Source organism: Rhincodon typus, chromosome 9 (genome assembly GCF_021869965.1).
Source record: "Rhincodon typus isolate 14 chromosome 9, sRhiTyp1.1, whole genome shotgun sequence".
NCBI lineage: Eukaryota > Metazoa > Chordata > Chondrichthyes > Orectolobiformes > Rhincodontidae > Rhincodon > Rhincodon typus.
In genome coordinates, this window is record NC_063340.1 from 57705749 (window position 1) to 57721208 (window position 15460).

Here is a 15460-nt window from a genome sequence, read left to right on the forward strand (position 1 = left end):
CCAGCCCCACCCCTCCTCTCGATTTATTTCCCAGCTCCCTTCTCCCTCCCAGTTTCTGAAGAAGGGCCCCAACCCAAAACGTCAACGTTCCTGTTCCTCCAGTTCCACACTGTGTTGTTTCTGACTCCGGCATCTGCAGTTCTAGCTATCTCTGCATGATTTCCAAAAACCACTTTTTCTAAGAAAGCAGTCTTTGCTTTTCCTTCTAAAGCACCCTAACCATGTACTGGTAAGCATATTATTTCTGGGCTGTTGCCAGGGCCAATAGTCTTTGCTGTACAGAGTCGTCAACCAACTTTTCATACCACATTGTCAACTGAATTTGCCAAAGACTGGCATCTATGATACTGGAGACCTAGAACACAGGGGACTCTATTTTCCTCAAGATAACGGCAAATGCTTCAACCTTATATCTTTTGAATTTATGTTGTATGCTCCCTCATCATTGAAAATGGGGATACTTGATGAGCTTCTTCTTCTGGTTAGTTCAGTGTCTACCATAGTTAAGCCTGAATGTAATAGGACTGCAGAACATTGACCTGATCCATTAATGCAGAATCACTTCGCTCTCTACAATATGCTGCTTCTGCTGTTTATAGTGTACAAATAATCTTAATATTGCATCTTCACCAGGTAACCACATATTCAGTTTGCTCCCTAGTGTTGATGCTGGCATATACTTTTATACTCCTTATTTGGCCAAGGTGATCAGCTACATTTAATTAATTCACCCAAGAGGAGAACTGTGGACATTGATAGCTAGGCTGTTTCCATTGTGCATCAAATGGTGAGAGTGGAGAAAATGTTCAAGGTGCTGGATGGGTGCTTTGTCCCAATCAAGCCGGCTGCTTTGTCCTGGATGGCATCAAGCTTCAAGTCGTTGGAGCTGCACCCACCCAATACCAACCTTTCCAATTGGGCAGTATTCCATGACACTCCTGACTTAAACTTTGTGGATGGTGAAAAGACATTGAGGAGACCGATAGTGAGCAACTCACTATCAAATTCCCAGCCTCTAACCCGCTCTTGTAGTTACAGTATGTACATGTCTGGACCAGATCAGTTTCTGATCAATGGTCACCCCAAGATGTTGATGCCATACTTGATCGAGCACTGCCTTGACATCAAAAGGGCCACCATTATGACCTCTGGAGTTCAGCTTTTGTCTATGCATGCAATTAGGTCGATGAACAGGTTATTCCTTTGCAAGTGCTACTTGATAATACTATCAACAAGATCTTCTCTATTATTTTGCTGATGGCAGGGTAGGCTGATAAGGCTGTAATTGCAGGTGGATTTGTGCTGCTTTGTGTATGGATATACCCAGTTATTTTTCCATATTAAAGTTGTTAGATGCCAGTTTTGTAACTGTAAAGGCTTGGGAGTGGCTACCTCTAGTGCTATTACTGTTTGTAGTGACAGATTGAGTGATAGGATGTTTCAAATCACGAAATTGAAGTCGGTTTCTGCCGATGCCACATGCAAGTCTAATTTAGCACTTCTGGATTTATTTCAAATCTAGTTCTTTTAGCATGGCCGCAGTGTTACACAACACCATGGAATACCCTCAGAGTGAAGATAGACTACATCGCCATAGGGACCAAGCAATGGTTACTCTGGCCAAAACTTTCATGTAGACCTATGACAGGTAAGCTAGTGAGAATGAGGTCAAGTGGTTCTTTTCTCATACCTGCCACAGGACATGTGCAGTGATTACAATCTTCAGGTGTCAAGTTTGGTTTGTAGTGTCACTACGGAGTTAATTTTTATTGCCCAGGAGTACATTCTATCCCCTTTCTTCTTTGGTGCTTCACACCAATGACATTCAACATACCAGAGTATGGATTCATCCAGTGAAGAAGGGCAGTGGACTGAAATCAGCAGAAGATTTCCATGTCGACATCACACTTTATGCCAAGAAACTTCATATGCAATCCAGAGTGAAAGTTGAGGAATGCCAAGCGACCTCCTTTCAGATGGCAAAGTAGTAGTTTACAATCATTAATATGCCTTGTTCTGCACAAGACAAGACTCACTAAAGGACAGTGAGAATGGAAATTTAAATCACTCGGTGATAGCAAGAACTGCAGATGCTGGAGTCAGAGCCGATACAGTGTGCAGCTGAAGGGACACAGCAGGTCAGACAGTATCATTTGGAGTCCAACGGGGATAATTCAGCTGCATAGGCAGGTATTGAGAAAGGAGATGTGGCTGTAATACCGGGTTTGTTTCAGTATGTGGTTGAGGAGCTTCAAGGCGGAGAAGATCAGCAGTGGGTTGCAGTGGCAGAGAGATCCACTGCGGTCTTTCCAGAGGGAGTCTGGAGTCTGTGGGGGATGATCCAGCTGCGTAGGCAGGAAATGAGAATGGAGATATGGCTGAAGTACCGGGTCAACTGCTGCCTGACCTGCTGTGTTTCTCCAGCTCCACACTATATCGACAGTGAGAATGGAGTTTGGGATTTTGTTTGAAATGCATGATTTTGAGTGAGCCCATGTCAGGCTAGTTTGTTATTGAGGAGAGCATTTAAGACCTCTCATCTCCAAATTGTACTGTTCCGTAGTGGTAACAGCCTGTTTGGCCATTGCAGAAGACAGTTAAGAAAGAAACATCACTGTATGTCTTTAAGGCGTACAAGGGCCAAACTGGGTAAGTGTGACAGATTTCCTATTGGTGAACAAGTTGGGTTTGTACAAAAAACTAATAGGTCATGGTCACCAACACAAAAACTGACTGCATGAAAAGCTCAACCGTATCTCTTGCGTTTCCCGCACCTCTGCCCTCACATCCCCTCCCCCCAACAAAAACAAAGGCAGAATCCCTCTTGACCTCACATATCAACCCACCAACCTCCGTATCCAATGTATCATTCTCCAGCACTTCCGCCACCTACAATCCGACCCCACTACCAAAGATATATTTCCCTCCCCACCCCTATCTGCCTTTCATAGGGACCACTCTCTGCACGACTCCCTCATCTGCTCCACGCTCCACACTCCCCACTAGCCCCACCACCTTTCCCTGCAACAGCAGGAAGTGTTACACCTGCCCCTACACATCCCCTCCCCTCCCCCCACTACCACCATTCAAGGCACCAAACAAACCTTCCACATTAGAGAGGTTCACCTGCACATTCATCAACGTGGTCTATTGCATCCGCTGTTCCCGATGTTGCCTCCTCTACATCGGTGAGACCAAACATAGACTCGGAGACTGTTTTGTACAGCACTTATGCTCTGTTCGCAACAAACGACAACACCTTTTAGTCGTGAACCATTTCAACTCCCTGGGTGACACGTCCATCCTGGGCCTCCTCCAGTGTCACAATGCCACTGCCCGCAAACTGGAGGAGCAGCACCTCATATTCCACCTCGGGAGCCTACAACCCAATGGCCTAAAACGTCGATTTTACCAGTTTCAAAGTCTCCTCACCCCCGGCCTTATCCCATGACTAACCCTCCCTCTCGTCCCCACCTCCTTGACCTGACACAACCTATCCATCTTCTCTCCAATCTATCCACCCCACACATCCCACTGACCAATCCCTACCACTCCCTACTTGCACTCATCTATCACCATCTCACCTACCCTCCCCAGCCCCATCCCTCCTCTCTATTTCCCAGCTCCCTTCCCCCTCCCCATTTCTGAAGAAGGGTCCCGACCTGAAACGTCAACTTTCCTGCTCTTCTGATGCTGCATGGCCTGTTCTGATCCTCCAGCTCCACACGGTTATCTCTGACTCCAGCATCTACAGTCCTTACTATCTCTGCATGAAAAGCTAATCCCATTTCAGTTCTGGAATTCAACAGGTTCATATGTGGAAAAAAGATTGATGAAGTCTGAAGATAAATAGTCCTGGGTGCTCCAAAGTGAGTGTCAGTAAGCAATTTATTGGTGTGCAAGAGCAATTTGATAACACACTCTGTCCTCATAATTTACACTAAGTCATCCAGTTGTGAATTATCCTTGACCAGCCACATATATACTGTGGCTGCAAGAGGTCAACTTCAGTGACAAGTAACTTATCACCCAACTCTTCAAAGCCTGATAACACAATTAGAACACTCTCCTTGCCTTGATGGGTTACAGGTTCAACAACACTCAAAACACTTACCATCCAGGATAACTTAATCAGCACTCCATTTGCTACTGTGATATTTACTCAATCACAAGAGCACGTACAGCATGTACCAAACACAAGATGCACTGCATCAATTCTGCAGTGCTTCTTCAAAAAAAAAAAAAAAAATTTCAACCTCTCCCATGCAGAAGGTCAACAGCATGGCAACACCACTACCAAGTCTCCCTTCAAAACTCAAACCATCCTGCCTTGAGACATATTTTGCTGTTGTTTCATGATCACCGAGTCAAACTCCTAAACTCCCTACTTAAAAAGTGCTATGGGAGCAACTACACCACACGGACTGCAGCAATTTAAGGCACTTCTTACCATCACCTTCAAATGGAAGTTCAGATAGGCGAAGCATTCTGGCTTTGACAATAATGCCCCCTTCTCATCGGTGAAGTAGCAGAATAGAAGAGAATATCCTTTATTGTCACTTGTACTAAAATACAGAAGTATAGGAGTAGAGTGAAAAGTTTTTACAACGGCTGCCTTTTAATGGCGCCATCTTAGGTACAGGTATCTAGGTACAAGCCTTATAGTAAAAAAAAAAGTCTTACACAAAGAGGATTAAAGGAAAGCATAAGCATTACTTAAAGATGTAGTTACAACATAGTGAAAAGGTTATAAATTAGTTTGATAGCAGCAGTTCAGCGTGTGGCGGCAGGCTCAAGTCCAGCAGTTGTCCTGCATCGCTTCAGTCTCCAGTCCGCTCGTCACCGGCACTCAGCAGCAACCAGGTAAGTCTACCACAGCCCCTCCAACACTCCGGGACTCGGCACCCTGTTGCTGCCTCAAGCTGCCTGCTCCTGCTCGTACTGCCAGCTCGCGTTCGCTGCCTGCGCGATGCTCCGGGGCTGTTTCCCCACGTGCTGCTGCGGGGCTCTTCCCCGCACTGCTCTGAGGCTCGCAGCCCACTCGCTGCTCGCCGTGTTCCGGGGCACATGAGACGGCTGCTCTGGACTTGCTGCCGGCTCCAGTGCTAAAGGGAGAGAAGAAGAAAAAAAGACGAAGGAAAGAGAACAGGCAGAGCAGAGGAGCTCTGACAAGAGCATCCTACTCTGCCTCCATCTTGCCAAATACGTAAAGGTAAGAGGAGAAATTGATCCAACGAATAAAAAAAAGCAAAAGAAAGAGCATGAAACGCCTTTTCAGCAAATATAGACAGAATCCAAAATTGCTTTAAATATTTGAAACTGAAGGGAATGAAGAAAAAGGGAATGAACAAATTGTCCACATAACTGGCAAAGGCAAAAGTTTTCTCTCCCTCATGATTTGCCCACAAGTGTTAAATCTAGGTAAACACATCAGTGAGAAATAGGAAAATATATGTGGATGGCAATGAGATGAGCAGAATGAGAAATGTTATATGCAAGATAAACACCAGTGGAATTGTCTGGTTTCCTGTCACAAATTTTTTGCAAATTTTGTAAAAAAAATGTTTAAGATGTATATACAGATTGGTCACTGCAGACAAATATATGTTTGTAAAATTGAATGCTTTTAAAACTTAATAATAGAAAATAAAGTAGAATTTCACAGTACAAAAAAGGAAGCCATTCAACCTAACGTGTGTATCAGCTCCCAAAAGAGCTACACAGCTAGCTCCCCCTAAATTCATCCCTTGTAAATATATATTCAGCTCTTTTTTTGAAACCTCAAATGGAATCTGCCTCAACCACTCTCCCAAGTAGGACATTTCAAATCTTAACGACCAAGCAAATAAGTTTCTCCTCATCTCACTCCGAACTCTTTTGCTGACAATCTTGAAATTGTGATCCCCATTTACTGACATACCAACTAGTGTAAACAGAGCATCCTTCTTTATCTAGTCAAAATTGTTAATTATTTTGAACACTTCAATAAGGTCACCACTTATCTTCTCTGGTCCAAGGCAAACAAGCCCAATTCCTCTAATCTTTCTTTGTATCTAAAATCCCTTATTCTTGGTATCATTCTTGTAAACCTCCTATGCACTATCACCACGGCTTTAACATCTTTCTTCAATAAGGTGCCAGGACTGAACACAATAATCCAAATGCGGTTTGAAGAGGTGTAGCATCACTTCCTTGCTTTTATACTCTATGCCTCTATTTATATACCCAAGGATCCTGTAAGCCTTCTTAATAACTGTTCTCACTTGCTTGCCTGTAAGCCTTCTTAATAACTGTTTTCACTTGCTTGGCCAACTTCAGAATTATGAGTGATGGTCTAAGCTCATGTTGGTTAATTTATCAAATTTCATAATTCATTTGCATCAAGTCAATTCATTTAATGCCAAAATAGCCAAGAGCTGGCACTCATGCTCCATTTTGCACGCAAGCAGACTGCCTTTAATAGGAATTATGCTGCAAGACCAACATGTCAGTTTTTATCTATGCATTACTGTTGATCCCAAAACACTGAAAGAATCTATTAACAGTCCTGAAGACTCCAGTAACTGATGTTTCCCATTTGAGACCAAACCTTATAACTGCCGACTGAAATGAAGTGAAATTGGTGAAATTAAGTTCAGAATTAAAGTCCCTGCAAACAACATTTCAAAGGCATTGTAGCATTAAACAAACAAAAATTCACCTGAAAAATGCTTCTCATTCTGGTTTTCAAATTCCTCCAAGTCCTGTCCTTTGCCATCTCTAGATTTTCCTCCAGTCCCACAAACTTTCAAGATATTTGTCAATCCTCTAATTCCAGTCTCTTGCATATTCCCAATTAGAAACATTCTATCATTGACTATGCCTTCAGTCACTGAGGCCCTAAGCTCCGGAATTCATTCTGCTTCTCGATATCACTTTTCTCTTTCAAAAATGCTTCTTTGACCAAGATTTTGGTCACCTCGTCTAATATTTAATATGCAGCTCAACATCATACTTTGATTTACAATCCTCCAGAGAAACATCTTGAGATGTCACATTATATTAAAAAAAAGGCACTACATAAATACAAGTTGCTGTTGTATAATATAACTTTATTGTATCTAATTACCTTATGGAAGAATTTACATTTGGGACTGTCAAACTTAAGTACATTTCCTGAGTGGCTACAAATTTTCATGCCCTTTTGTTGACATTTTGGAACTTTCAATTACTGGTTTACAATGGGTAAATGCAATTTTTTTTCTTGCAAATACCAGACCAAACATTGCGGCAAATACATAACCCTTGGGTGTACTTATGAACACATAACATTTGATCGGTATAGCACTTCATCAAAAACACTGCTTAAACTGAGAACATCAACAACCTACATACTTCATGAATATAAACGTGTGAGTTACATTGGCAATGAAATATACCCAGTGATAATACTTTCTTGACCAAATATTGATCAAACAGTTCAGCGAAAAATAGCTGGGCCATTTTTAAAGCGCGTTTCTAGTCCTCTACCTGGAGTGTGTGATCGCATCTTAAACACGACAACTTTCAGTTAAATATCATACTGCCTAACCCAACTTTATGGTCTGGAACTGAAAAAAATATGACGACTGGGCCCAACTAGCCTGGGTTTCCAACTCCAAACTCAAGTGACATTTAGCGGAGGCCATTGCCTACGTCCAGAATGAAGAGACTCGGGGGGGGGCGGGAACATCACTAATATTACCTAAGGGGAGACTGAGTGACTGTGTGAGGCCGCCGGGACCCCGACCCGACCCATCCCATCCCATCCCATCCCGCGGTGCCCGTTGTCCCCTAAAAACATCACCTCAAACTGCCAGGGCTCTACTGTACCTACCGCCGCTGCTCGATTCCTCCTTCACTTGAGGAAAGAGGAAATCACGGACAGTACCCAGGTCCTGGAAAGAACAGAAATGCAGCAGGCTACAGGACATGGTGAGTGAGACTGTCACCCGCAGCCGAGTCGCTCCCCGACGCTACGGCCTGCTCGTCCTCCGGCTCCGTCTGAGGCAGCGGCGGTAACTGAACACCCGGCGCGCATGCGCGCCTCCCACCCGCACACGTCGGCCGATTATTCTCACAGGCGGCCACGTGGACGCGCCTTAAAGGCGCAGCCACCTCCGTTCACCCAGGGCACGGGACTGCGCTTTAAAGAGACAGCGCCCCTTCAGAACCGCAGCACTGAGACGCTGCATTTGTTCAGTCATCCTGAGCATTTCCCTTGTTGGCATTAGGTTTATTTAAATAATCCAAAGAGAAAGGTCTTCTTCCTCTGTTTTGGAAAAAAAAGCATAACATACTCTATTCACAGACAGCAAGAACTCCAAATGCTAGAGTCAGAGATGACACAGTGTGGAGCTGTAGGAACACAGCAGGCGAGGCAGCATCAAAGGAGCAGGAAAGCTGACGTTTCGGGTCGGGACCCTTCTTCAGAAATGAGGAAACACGAAAAACGAAGGGTCCCGACCCGAAATGTTAACTTACCTGCTCCGCTGATGCTGTCTGGCCTGCTGTGTTCATCCAGCTCCTTAACATATTCTATTTCCGTGATTCATCCCTTTGTTGAATTTGGGAAGATGATGCTCAAAGCATCTGCTATTTCTTTATCAGCTTCCCCCAAGATTTTAAATTGGCGCGTCAGTTTAAAGGTGGCTCAGTGATTAGTGCTGCTACCTCACAGGGCCAGGGACCTGGGTTCAAATCCACTCTCGGGTGACTGTCTCTGTGGAGTTGCACATTTTCCCCGATCTGTGTGGGTTTCTCCAGGTGCTCCGGTTTCTTCCTGCAGACTGAAGATGAGTAGGTTAGGTGGATTGGCTGTGCTAAATTGTCCATAGTGCTGGCTGGGTGGATTAGCCATGGGATGATGTTTGGAGGAACGTTGTGGACTGAATAGCCTGCTTCCACGCTATAAGGATTCTATGAAGATCCATGGATAGAAACTGTCTGATCCCAATGATTTAATCACCTCAAGATCAAATAATACTCAGCATGTAATTTAGGCTGACTCCTCAATGCAGCATTGAGCGAGTTTTGCACTGGCAGAAGTGTTGTTTTGTGAAATGAAATGTTAAACTGAGTCATCCCTGATGAAAGATCAGAAACATTGGGCAGAATTTAACGCTCCTGTGAGCACAGGCTTGGAGGCAGGGAATGATATAATGGGATATCCTCCCGATTATGTCCAGTGCAGGAAGGGTCAAGCTTTCCCACTTGGAGGTCTATTAAGGCCCTTAAGGGTCTCATCTCAATGCTGCCAATATTCAAACAGCAGTAGATGGGGCTATGCCAAGTGGGCAAAGTGCCAGGTGATGCTGCTTGTAGCCTGGTGGAGGTAGTTTGTCCTCTTCAACAATCCTTAGCCAGCTGAAGGAATACATTGGTGGAATCAGTTGGATCTGTGGGAAGACACCATCATGCCCTTGACAATGACCTGCCTCCACTCCCTGATCTCAGACTCTATAACTGTCCCCAACAATCTGTCACACTCACTGTTTTTGCCAGTTCCAACAACAACTCTCCTGTCACACCTAATTACATTACCAGCAATGGCCATTGCTATGAGTGGCACTACTATTACTGGAAAGCTGTTGGCCTCTAATTGGTGAGAAGCCCTTAGAAGTGGGTCATATGCCTCGTAGCAGGAAGACTGATGAAAAACTGCTCCTAGTGTTGGAGCCGTGAACTCTGACATGTGAGATGGCTGTCTAGTATGGAGCTGGAGGAACACTGCAGGTCAGGCAGCATCAGAGGAGCAGGAAAGTCCCTAATGGGGAGGCAATGGCCTAGTGGTATTGTCACTGGACTGTTAACCAAGAGATCCAGATAATGTCCTGGGGAACCCAGGTTCAAATCCACCAGATGGTGGAATTTGAATTCAATAAATATCTGGAATTAAGAATCTAATGATGACCATGAATCCACTGTCGATTGCCGGAAAAACCCAATTGGTTCACTAATGTCCTTTAGGGAAGGAAATTGCTGGCCTACATGTGACTCCAGATCCACAGCAATGTAGTTGGCTCTTAACTGCTCTCTGGGCAATAAATGCTGCTTAGCCAGCAACGCCCAACGTGGTGAAGGGTCCAAACCTGAAATGTCGACTTTCCTGCTTCTCTGATACTAACTGACCTGCTGTGTTCCTCCAGCTCAATACTATATTGACTCTGACTCCAGCATCTGCCGTTCTTGCCATCTCCTAGACGGCTGTTCAGTTAGGACTTAATCCCAGTCAGGCTCCTGGAAAAAGCCAAGGACAGCAATCAGCCAGTGAAATGTCCATTGCTACAACCATGAAGTCCCACCTGTTAAATCAATTTCTCTGACCAGACATGCTGCCAAAACTGCCAGATACATCTAGCATTTTCTGTTTGCCTTTTATGTTTTCATTCTCAGAAAGATGCATAGATACAACAAGTGCCCCGAGATCCATCTTGACATTGAGATCATCTCGCTCCTTCTTTTGTGCTTTTCACAAGTGGCATGGCAAGATTCTCACTAAGGCAATGGTGAAGTACCAATTGACAGTCATTATTGATTGTTAACTGTGTTAATGCCACAGCTCACTTCATTAATATTTAGACTACCTTCTTACCAAACTCACCAAACAAGCTAGATGCTAGCAAAATAAATACAAAGGACTGTGAATGCTGGAAGTCTGAAGCAAAAACAGAAAGCACTGGAGAAACAAAGTAGGCCTAGCAGCATCTGTAGAAAAAAACAGGTAACATTTCAAATCCAGTGACTGTTCTGACGAAAGGTTCCTGGATTCAAAACGCTAACTGTTCTCTCTCTGCAAATGTTGTCGGACTTGTTGTGTTTCGCCAGCACTCTCAGTAGATGTCAGCGATACTCCAGCAGGTGTAAGTCTAACCTGTCCAACCTTTCCATAAGATAACCTGTCAATTTCAGGTATCAGTCTAGTAAACATTCCTTGAACTGCTTCCAATGCATTTCCATAGGATCATAGAGATGTACAGCACGGAAACAGATCCTTCAGTCCAATCCATCCATGGCAACCATGCATCCCAATTTGACTTAGTCCTACTTAGAATAGAATCGCCTTGAATAGAATAGCCTTTATTGTCACATGAATTCGAGTGAGTACAAAGTTTGTAATGTTGCCGCTTTGGTGCCATTTTGGTACTGGGTATCTAGGTACAGATATTTTAAATGTTTGTTACAGAATTGAAAGAGTAAAAGTTTAGCATAGGAATACAAAGTTTTAAAAAGTCCTCACGTACTCAAAATCCAAAATAAGAATAAAAGTACCTTTAAAAAGTACTCAAATTATTGTCCTTTTCATCAAGTCCGTGCTTCCTAGGCTTCAGAACACAAGGCCTCGCTGCCTCCATGCGCCTGCCTCCAGCATGGACTCGCCTCCAGGACTTGCCTCCAGGACACATCTCCCAGGCTGGCCTGGGCTTCGACTGCCTCCCGCTCTGGGCTCCGACCCGTGTCTCACCTCCGGGACATATCTTCCAGGCTGGTTTGTTCTAGCACAGCCTTCCGTTCTGGGCTCTGGCCTGTGTCTCGCCTCTAGGACACATCTCCCAGGCTGGCACTGCCTCCCACTCTGGGCTGCGACCTGCTCTGTCTCAGGGACTCACCTCCCATACAGCATGGTCTCTGACTCATCTCTCACACCGGGCTAGACTTGGACCTGCCGCCATTTTCCATTTCCTCCAGGTGAGTTTAAGAAGTTAAAAGTTGGCTGTGTGGCGGGGTGGGAGGGGGAGAAAAACTGCAGAAAAGAGAAGACAAAAAGCAAAGGAACTGGCAAAGCAGAGATGCTCCAGCTGGAGCGTCCTACTCTACTACCATATTGAGATTAAAACATTTGCCAACATTTGGCCCATATCCCTCTAAACCCTTCCTGTTCATATACCCATTCACATGCATTTTAAATGTTGTAATTGTGCCCACCTCCTCTACTTCCTCTGGCAGCTGATTCCAAACACATACCACCCTCTGCGTGAAAAAGTTACCCCTCAGGGATAACCTTTCCCCACTGACTTTAAACCTATGTTCTTTAGCTTTGGACCCTATTGGCTTTTCACCTATCCATGCCCCTCATGATTTTATAAACTTCTATAAGCCTCCAATGCTCAAGGGAAAATAGACCCAACCTAATTCAACCTGTTCCCATAACTCAAACCCTCTAGACCAGCAATATCTTTGTAAATCTTTTCTGCACCTTCTCAAGTTTAACACCATCTTCCCTAAACAAGGGCGAACAGAATTGTATGCAGCATCCTAAAAGTGGCCTCGCCAATGTCCTGTACACCAGCAACATGACATCCCAACTCCTCTACTCAATGTTATGACCAATGAAGACAAGCGTGCCAAATGCCTTCTTCATCACCCTGTCTACCTGTGGCTCCACTTTCAAGGAATTATGCACCTGCTAATAGTGTGCACAGTATTCCTGACAAGGTCTCCCCAGTGCTGTGTATAACTGAAGCATAACTTCCCTATTTTTGTATTCTGCTCCCCTCGCAATAAATAATAACTGTCTATTAGTTTTCCTAAATACTTTCTGCATCTGCACATTAGCCTATAGCAAACCTTCCTCATAAGGTAATATTTGGAACAGACTCCGAAAGGTTTGATCAAATAAGTCTGTTTCAACAAGAATCTTAACGAAAGGAGATAAAATGGAGAGACAGAGAACTTTAGGGGTTAATTCCAGAACCTAGGGCCTTGATAACTGAACACATAACCATCAACATTGACCAGCACAGACTCAATGGGCCAAAGAGACTTTTTCTGTGCTGTAAACCTCAATGACTCCAACAATGGAGTATTATAATCAGGAGGGCCAAGGAGTTAGAATTGGAGGGGTGAAAATATCTTTGAGGATTGCAAGGCTGCAGGAGATTTCAAAGATAGGAAATGTATAAAGATGGAGCTGGGTACAATTACATCATTTAAAATGCATCTGAATGGGTATCTGAATAGGAAGGCTTTAGAGGGACATGGGTCAAATGCTAGCAAACGGAACTAGATTAATGTAGAATGTCTGATCAGCATGGACAAGTTGGACCCAATGGTCTGTTTCCATGCTGATCAAATCTATGACTCTATGACTCTATAAGGATGAATTTCAAAACAAGGGATAATTTTAAATTCACACTATTATTAAACTGGAGCTAATGCAATATCCAAAATCTTGTTCTCAGATAGTTTCCTTGAACTTAGAATTCAATTATTTAGGTTTCTCACCCTTCAAAGATATTACATTTAATGTAGAGTTTCTAGATTATACTTATCTCACTTCTTATGTAGGCAGCTGTGATTCACACATCATCACAAAAGTGTTTGATTATTTTCCAGGAGTCTGTTGTGATTGATACATTCTATCCAAAGCAATTGAAGCAACAACAGCTTGAGATACCAGCTGTTTGTTGAAATGTATGATTTTGCACAGATTTATGTGCCCCAATATAACAATCTGTTCTCAAAAATATCCAACATCCCATTCTAGACAGATGCACACAGACTAAAAAGCTAGCTGATCATTCCACCTATACATGCATTTGCAATGTACCACACCAGAAAGCCTACCATGACATAAATTTAATAGTTAGAAGGTATAATTCAACTGGTTAAATCGTTGCTTGGAGTTATAGAAGTTTACAGCATGGGAACAGGCCCTTCGGCCCAACTTGTCCATGCCACCGAGTTTTCACAATTAATCTAGTTCTATTTGCCTGCTTTTGATCCATATCCCTCCATACCTACCCCATCATGTACCTGTCCAAATGTTTCTTAAGTAACAAAATTGTACCCACCTCCACCACTACCTCTGGCAGCTTGCTCCAGACACTCACCATCCTCTGGGTGAAAAATATTGCCCCTCTTGACCCTTTTGTTTCTCTCCCCTCTCACCTTAAACCTACGCCCTTTAGTTTTAGACTCTTCTACCATGGGGAAAAGCTGTTGGATATCCACCTTATGTGTGCTTCTCATGATTTTGTAAATTTTTATAAGGTCAGCCCTCAGTTTCATATGCTCCAAGGAAAAAGTCCCAGCATATCCAGCCTCTCCTTATAACTAAAACCTTCCAGTCCAGATAGCATCCTAGTAAATCTTTTCTGCACTCTTTCTGGTTTAATAATATCCTTTCAATGCAGTATGAATTTTGTAAGTATATCATTTTGTTCCTGTGGCATGGTGTAACCGCTTAGGCCATGAATTCCACCTCCCTTGGCTCAATGTATTAACTCGTTGAACAGCAGAGCCATATAAATCAAGAACATCTTAGGTTTTATATCTGGACTGAAATTATCTGAACTCAACTGGAGTGAAAGTAGGAATGTCACAGTTGGCTTTAACTAAGCAGGAAAATAAGGTTTGTATCCTGAGTACTGATCAAATAAATACTATACAACAATTTTGCTTAGATACAGATATCTGTGGGTATAGAACAGGTAAAGGACAGGCTTGGCTGTGATAACCATGAAATAAAATAGCCAATCACTGTGAGTTTTCAAGTTTGAATCATAAGCAGGAAAATGAAGTGTAACCTGGACTCTCAGAATTATATTCCAACAAGGGTTCATAAGTTTCTGATGAGGAATGGAAGGGAAAAAAGGACAAGTAAAAAGACTCAGGATATATTGTGAACGTACAGTTGTTTCAGAGTTAATATGGCTTGGCATACACATAACAATCTTTCAATCAAACTGCAGTGGGTATTAAGTCAGTTCTGATGAGGGGTCTAGGCCCGAAACTCTCCTGTTCCTCTGATGCTGCCTGACCTGCTGTGTTCCTCGAGCTTCACACTGTATTGACTGCAGTGGATTTTAAACATTACATTTTTTAATTTTACTACATTTGAAACACCTAATTATTAATGCTCATTGACATTTGTTGAAATTAAGGGTAAAAATTTATTTTGATAATGTTTTCATTCAGTAAAGCCACACATCAGTCGTACACACTTGTATTATCAACTACAAGTAATCCTTGCATCATCTTATTGATTGTATACTTAACGATAAAGTTAAGTAAGGCCCTTTATAATCCCAAAAATGTTCTTCTGCTGAACAGATGGTGCAGAATGCAGCATATGTCTCATTACTCGTATTAGTGAAGTGCCTGAATCATATTAATCCATTTGTCTACATTCTTAATTGAAACCACACAACGGTGAATATGTTTATAAGGATTTTTAATTCTACTTCATGTTATTTTTTGGTCTGAAACTTTTTGATATAACATTAACAGAAGGGCTATATCATGAAATGCTTTGTGAGCAAGCATTACTCACTCCGGTTTTAAACTAAAATATCAGTAAATGTGAATATAATTGGTCATTTGCCAAAACCTTCTGAAATTCACTTCCACAGCCAATGCCCTTCCTTTACCACTATCCTACTCCCTCTCAAACACACCCTGTCCAAAAGAACAGCTTGAGTGAGTATCCAACTCTTACACC

General features: G+C 43.1%; 1 protein-coding gene across 2 annotated transcripts in view; it reads right to left on the reverse strand.

Moving 5' to 3' along the window:
- The window catches only part of rab3gap2 (RAB3 GTPase activating protein subunit 2 (non-catalytic)), a 92667-nt gene extending 84581 nt beyond the window's left edge, over positions 1-8086 (reverse strand). Inside the window, exon 1 of one of the 2 annotated variants that reach the window (XM_048600704.1) lies at positions 7856-8086. In XM_048600704.1, the coding sequence (XP_048456661.1) occupies positions 7856-7952 (97 nt within the window). In that variant the 5' untranslated portion in view covers positions 7953-8086. The remainder of the gene's footprint in view (positions 1-7855) is intronic. The other variant, XM_048600703.1, reaches the window with a different exon arrangement.
- Positions 8087-15460: the final 7374 nt, after the last annotated feature.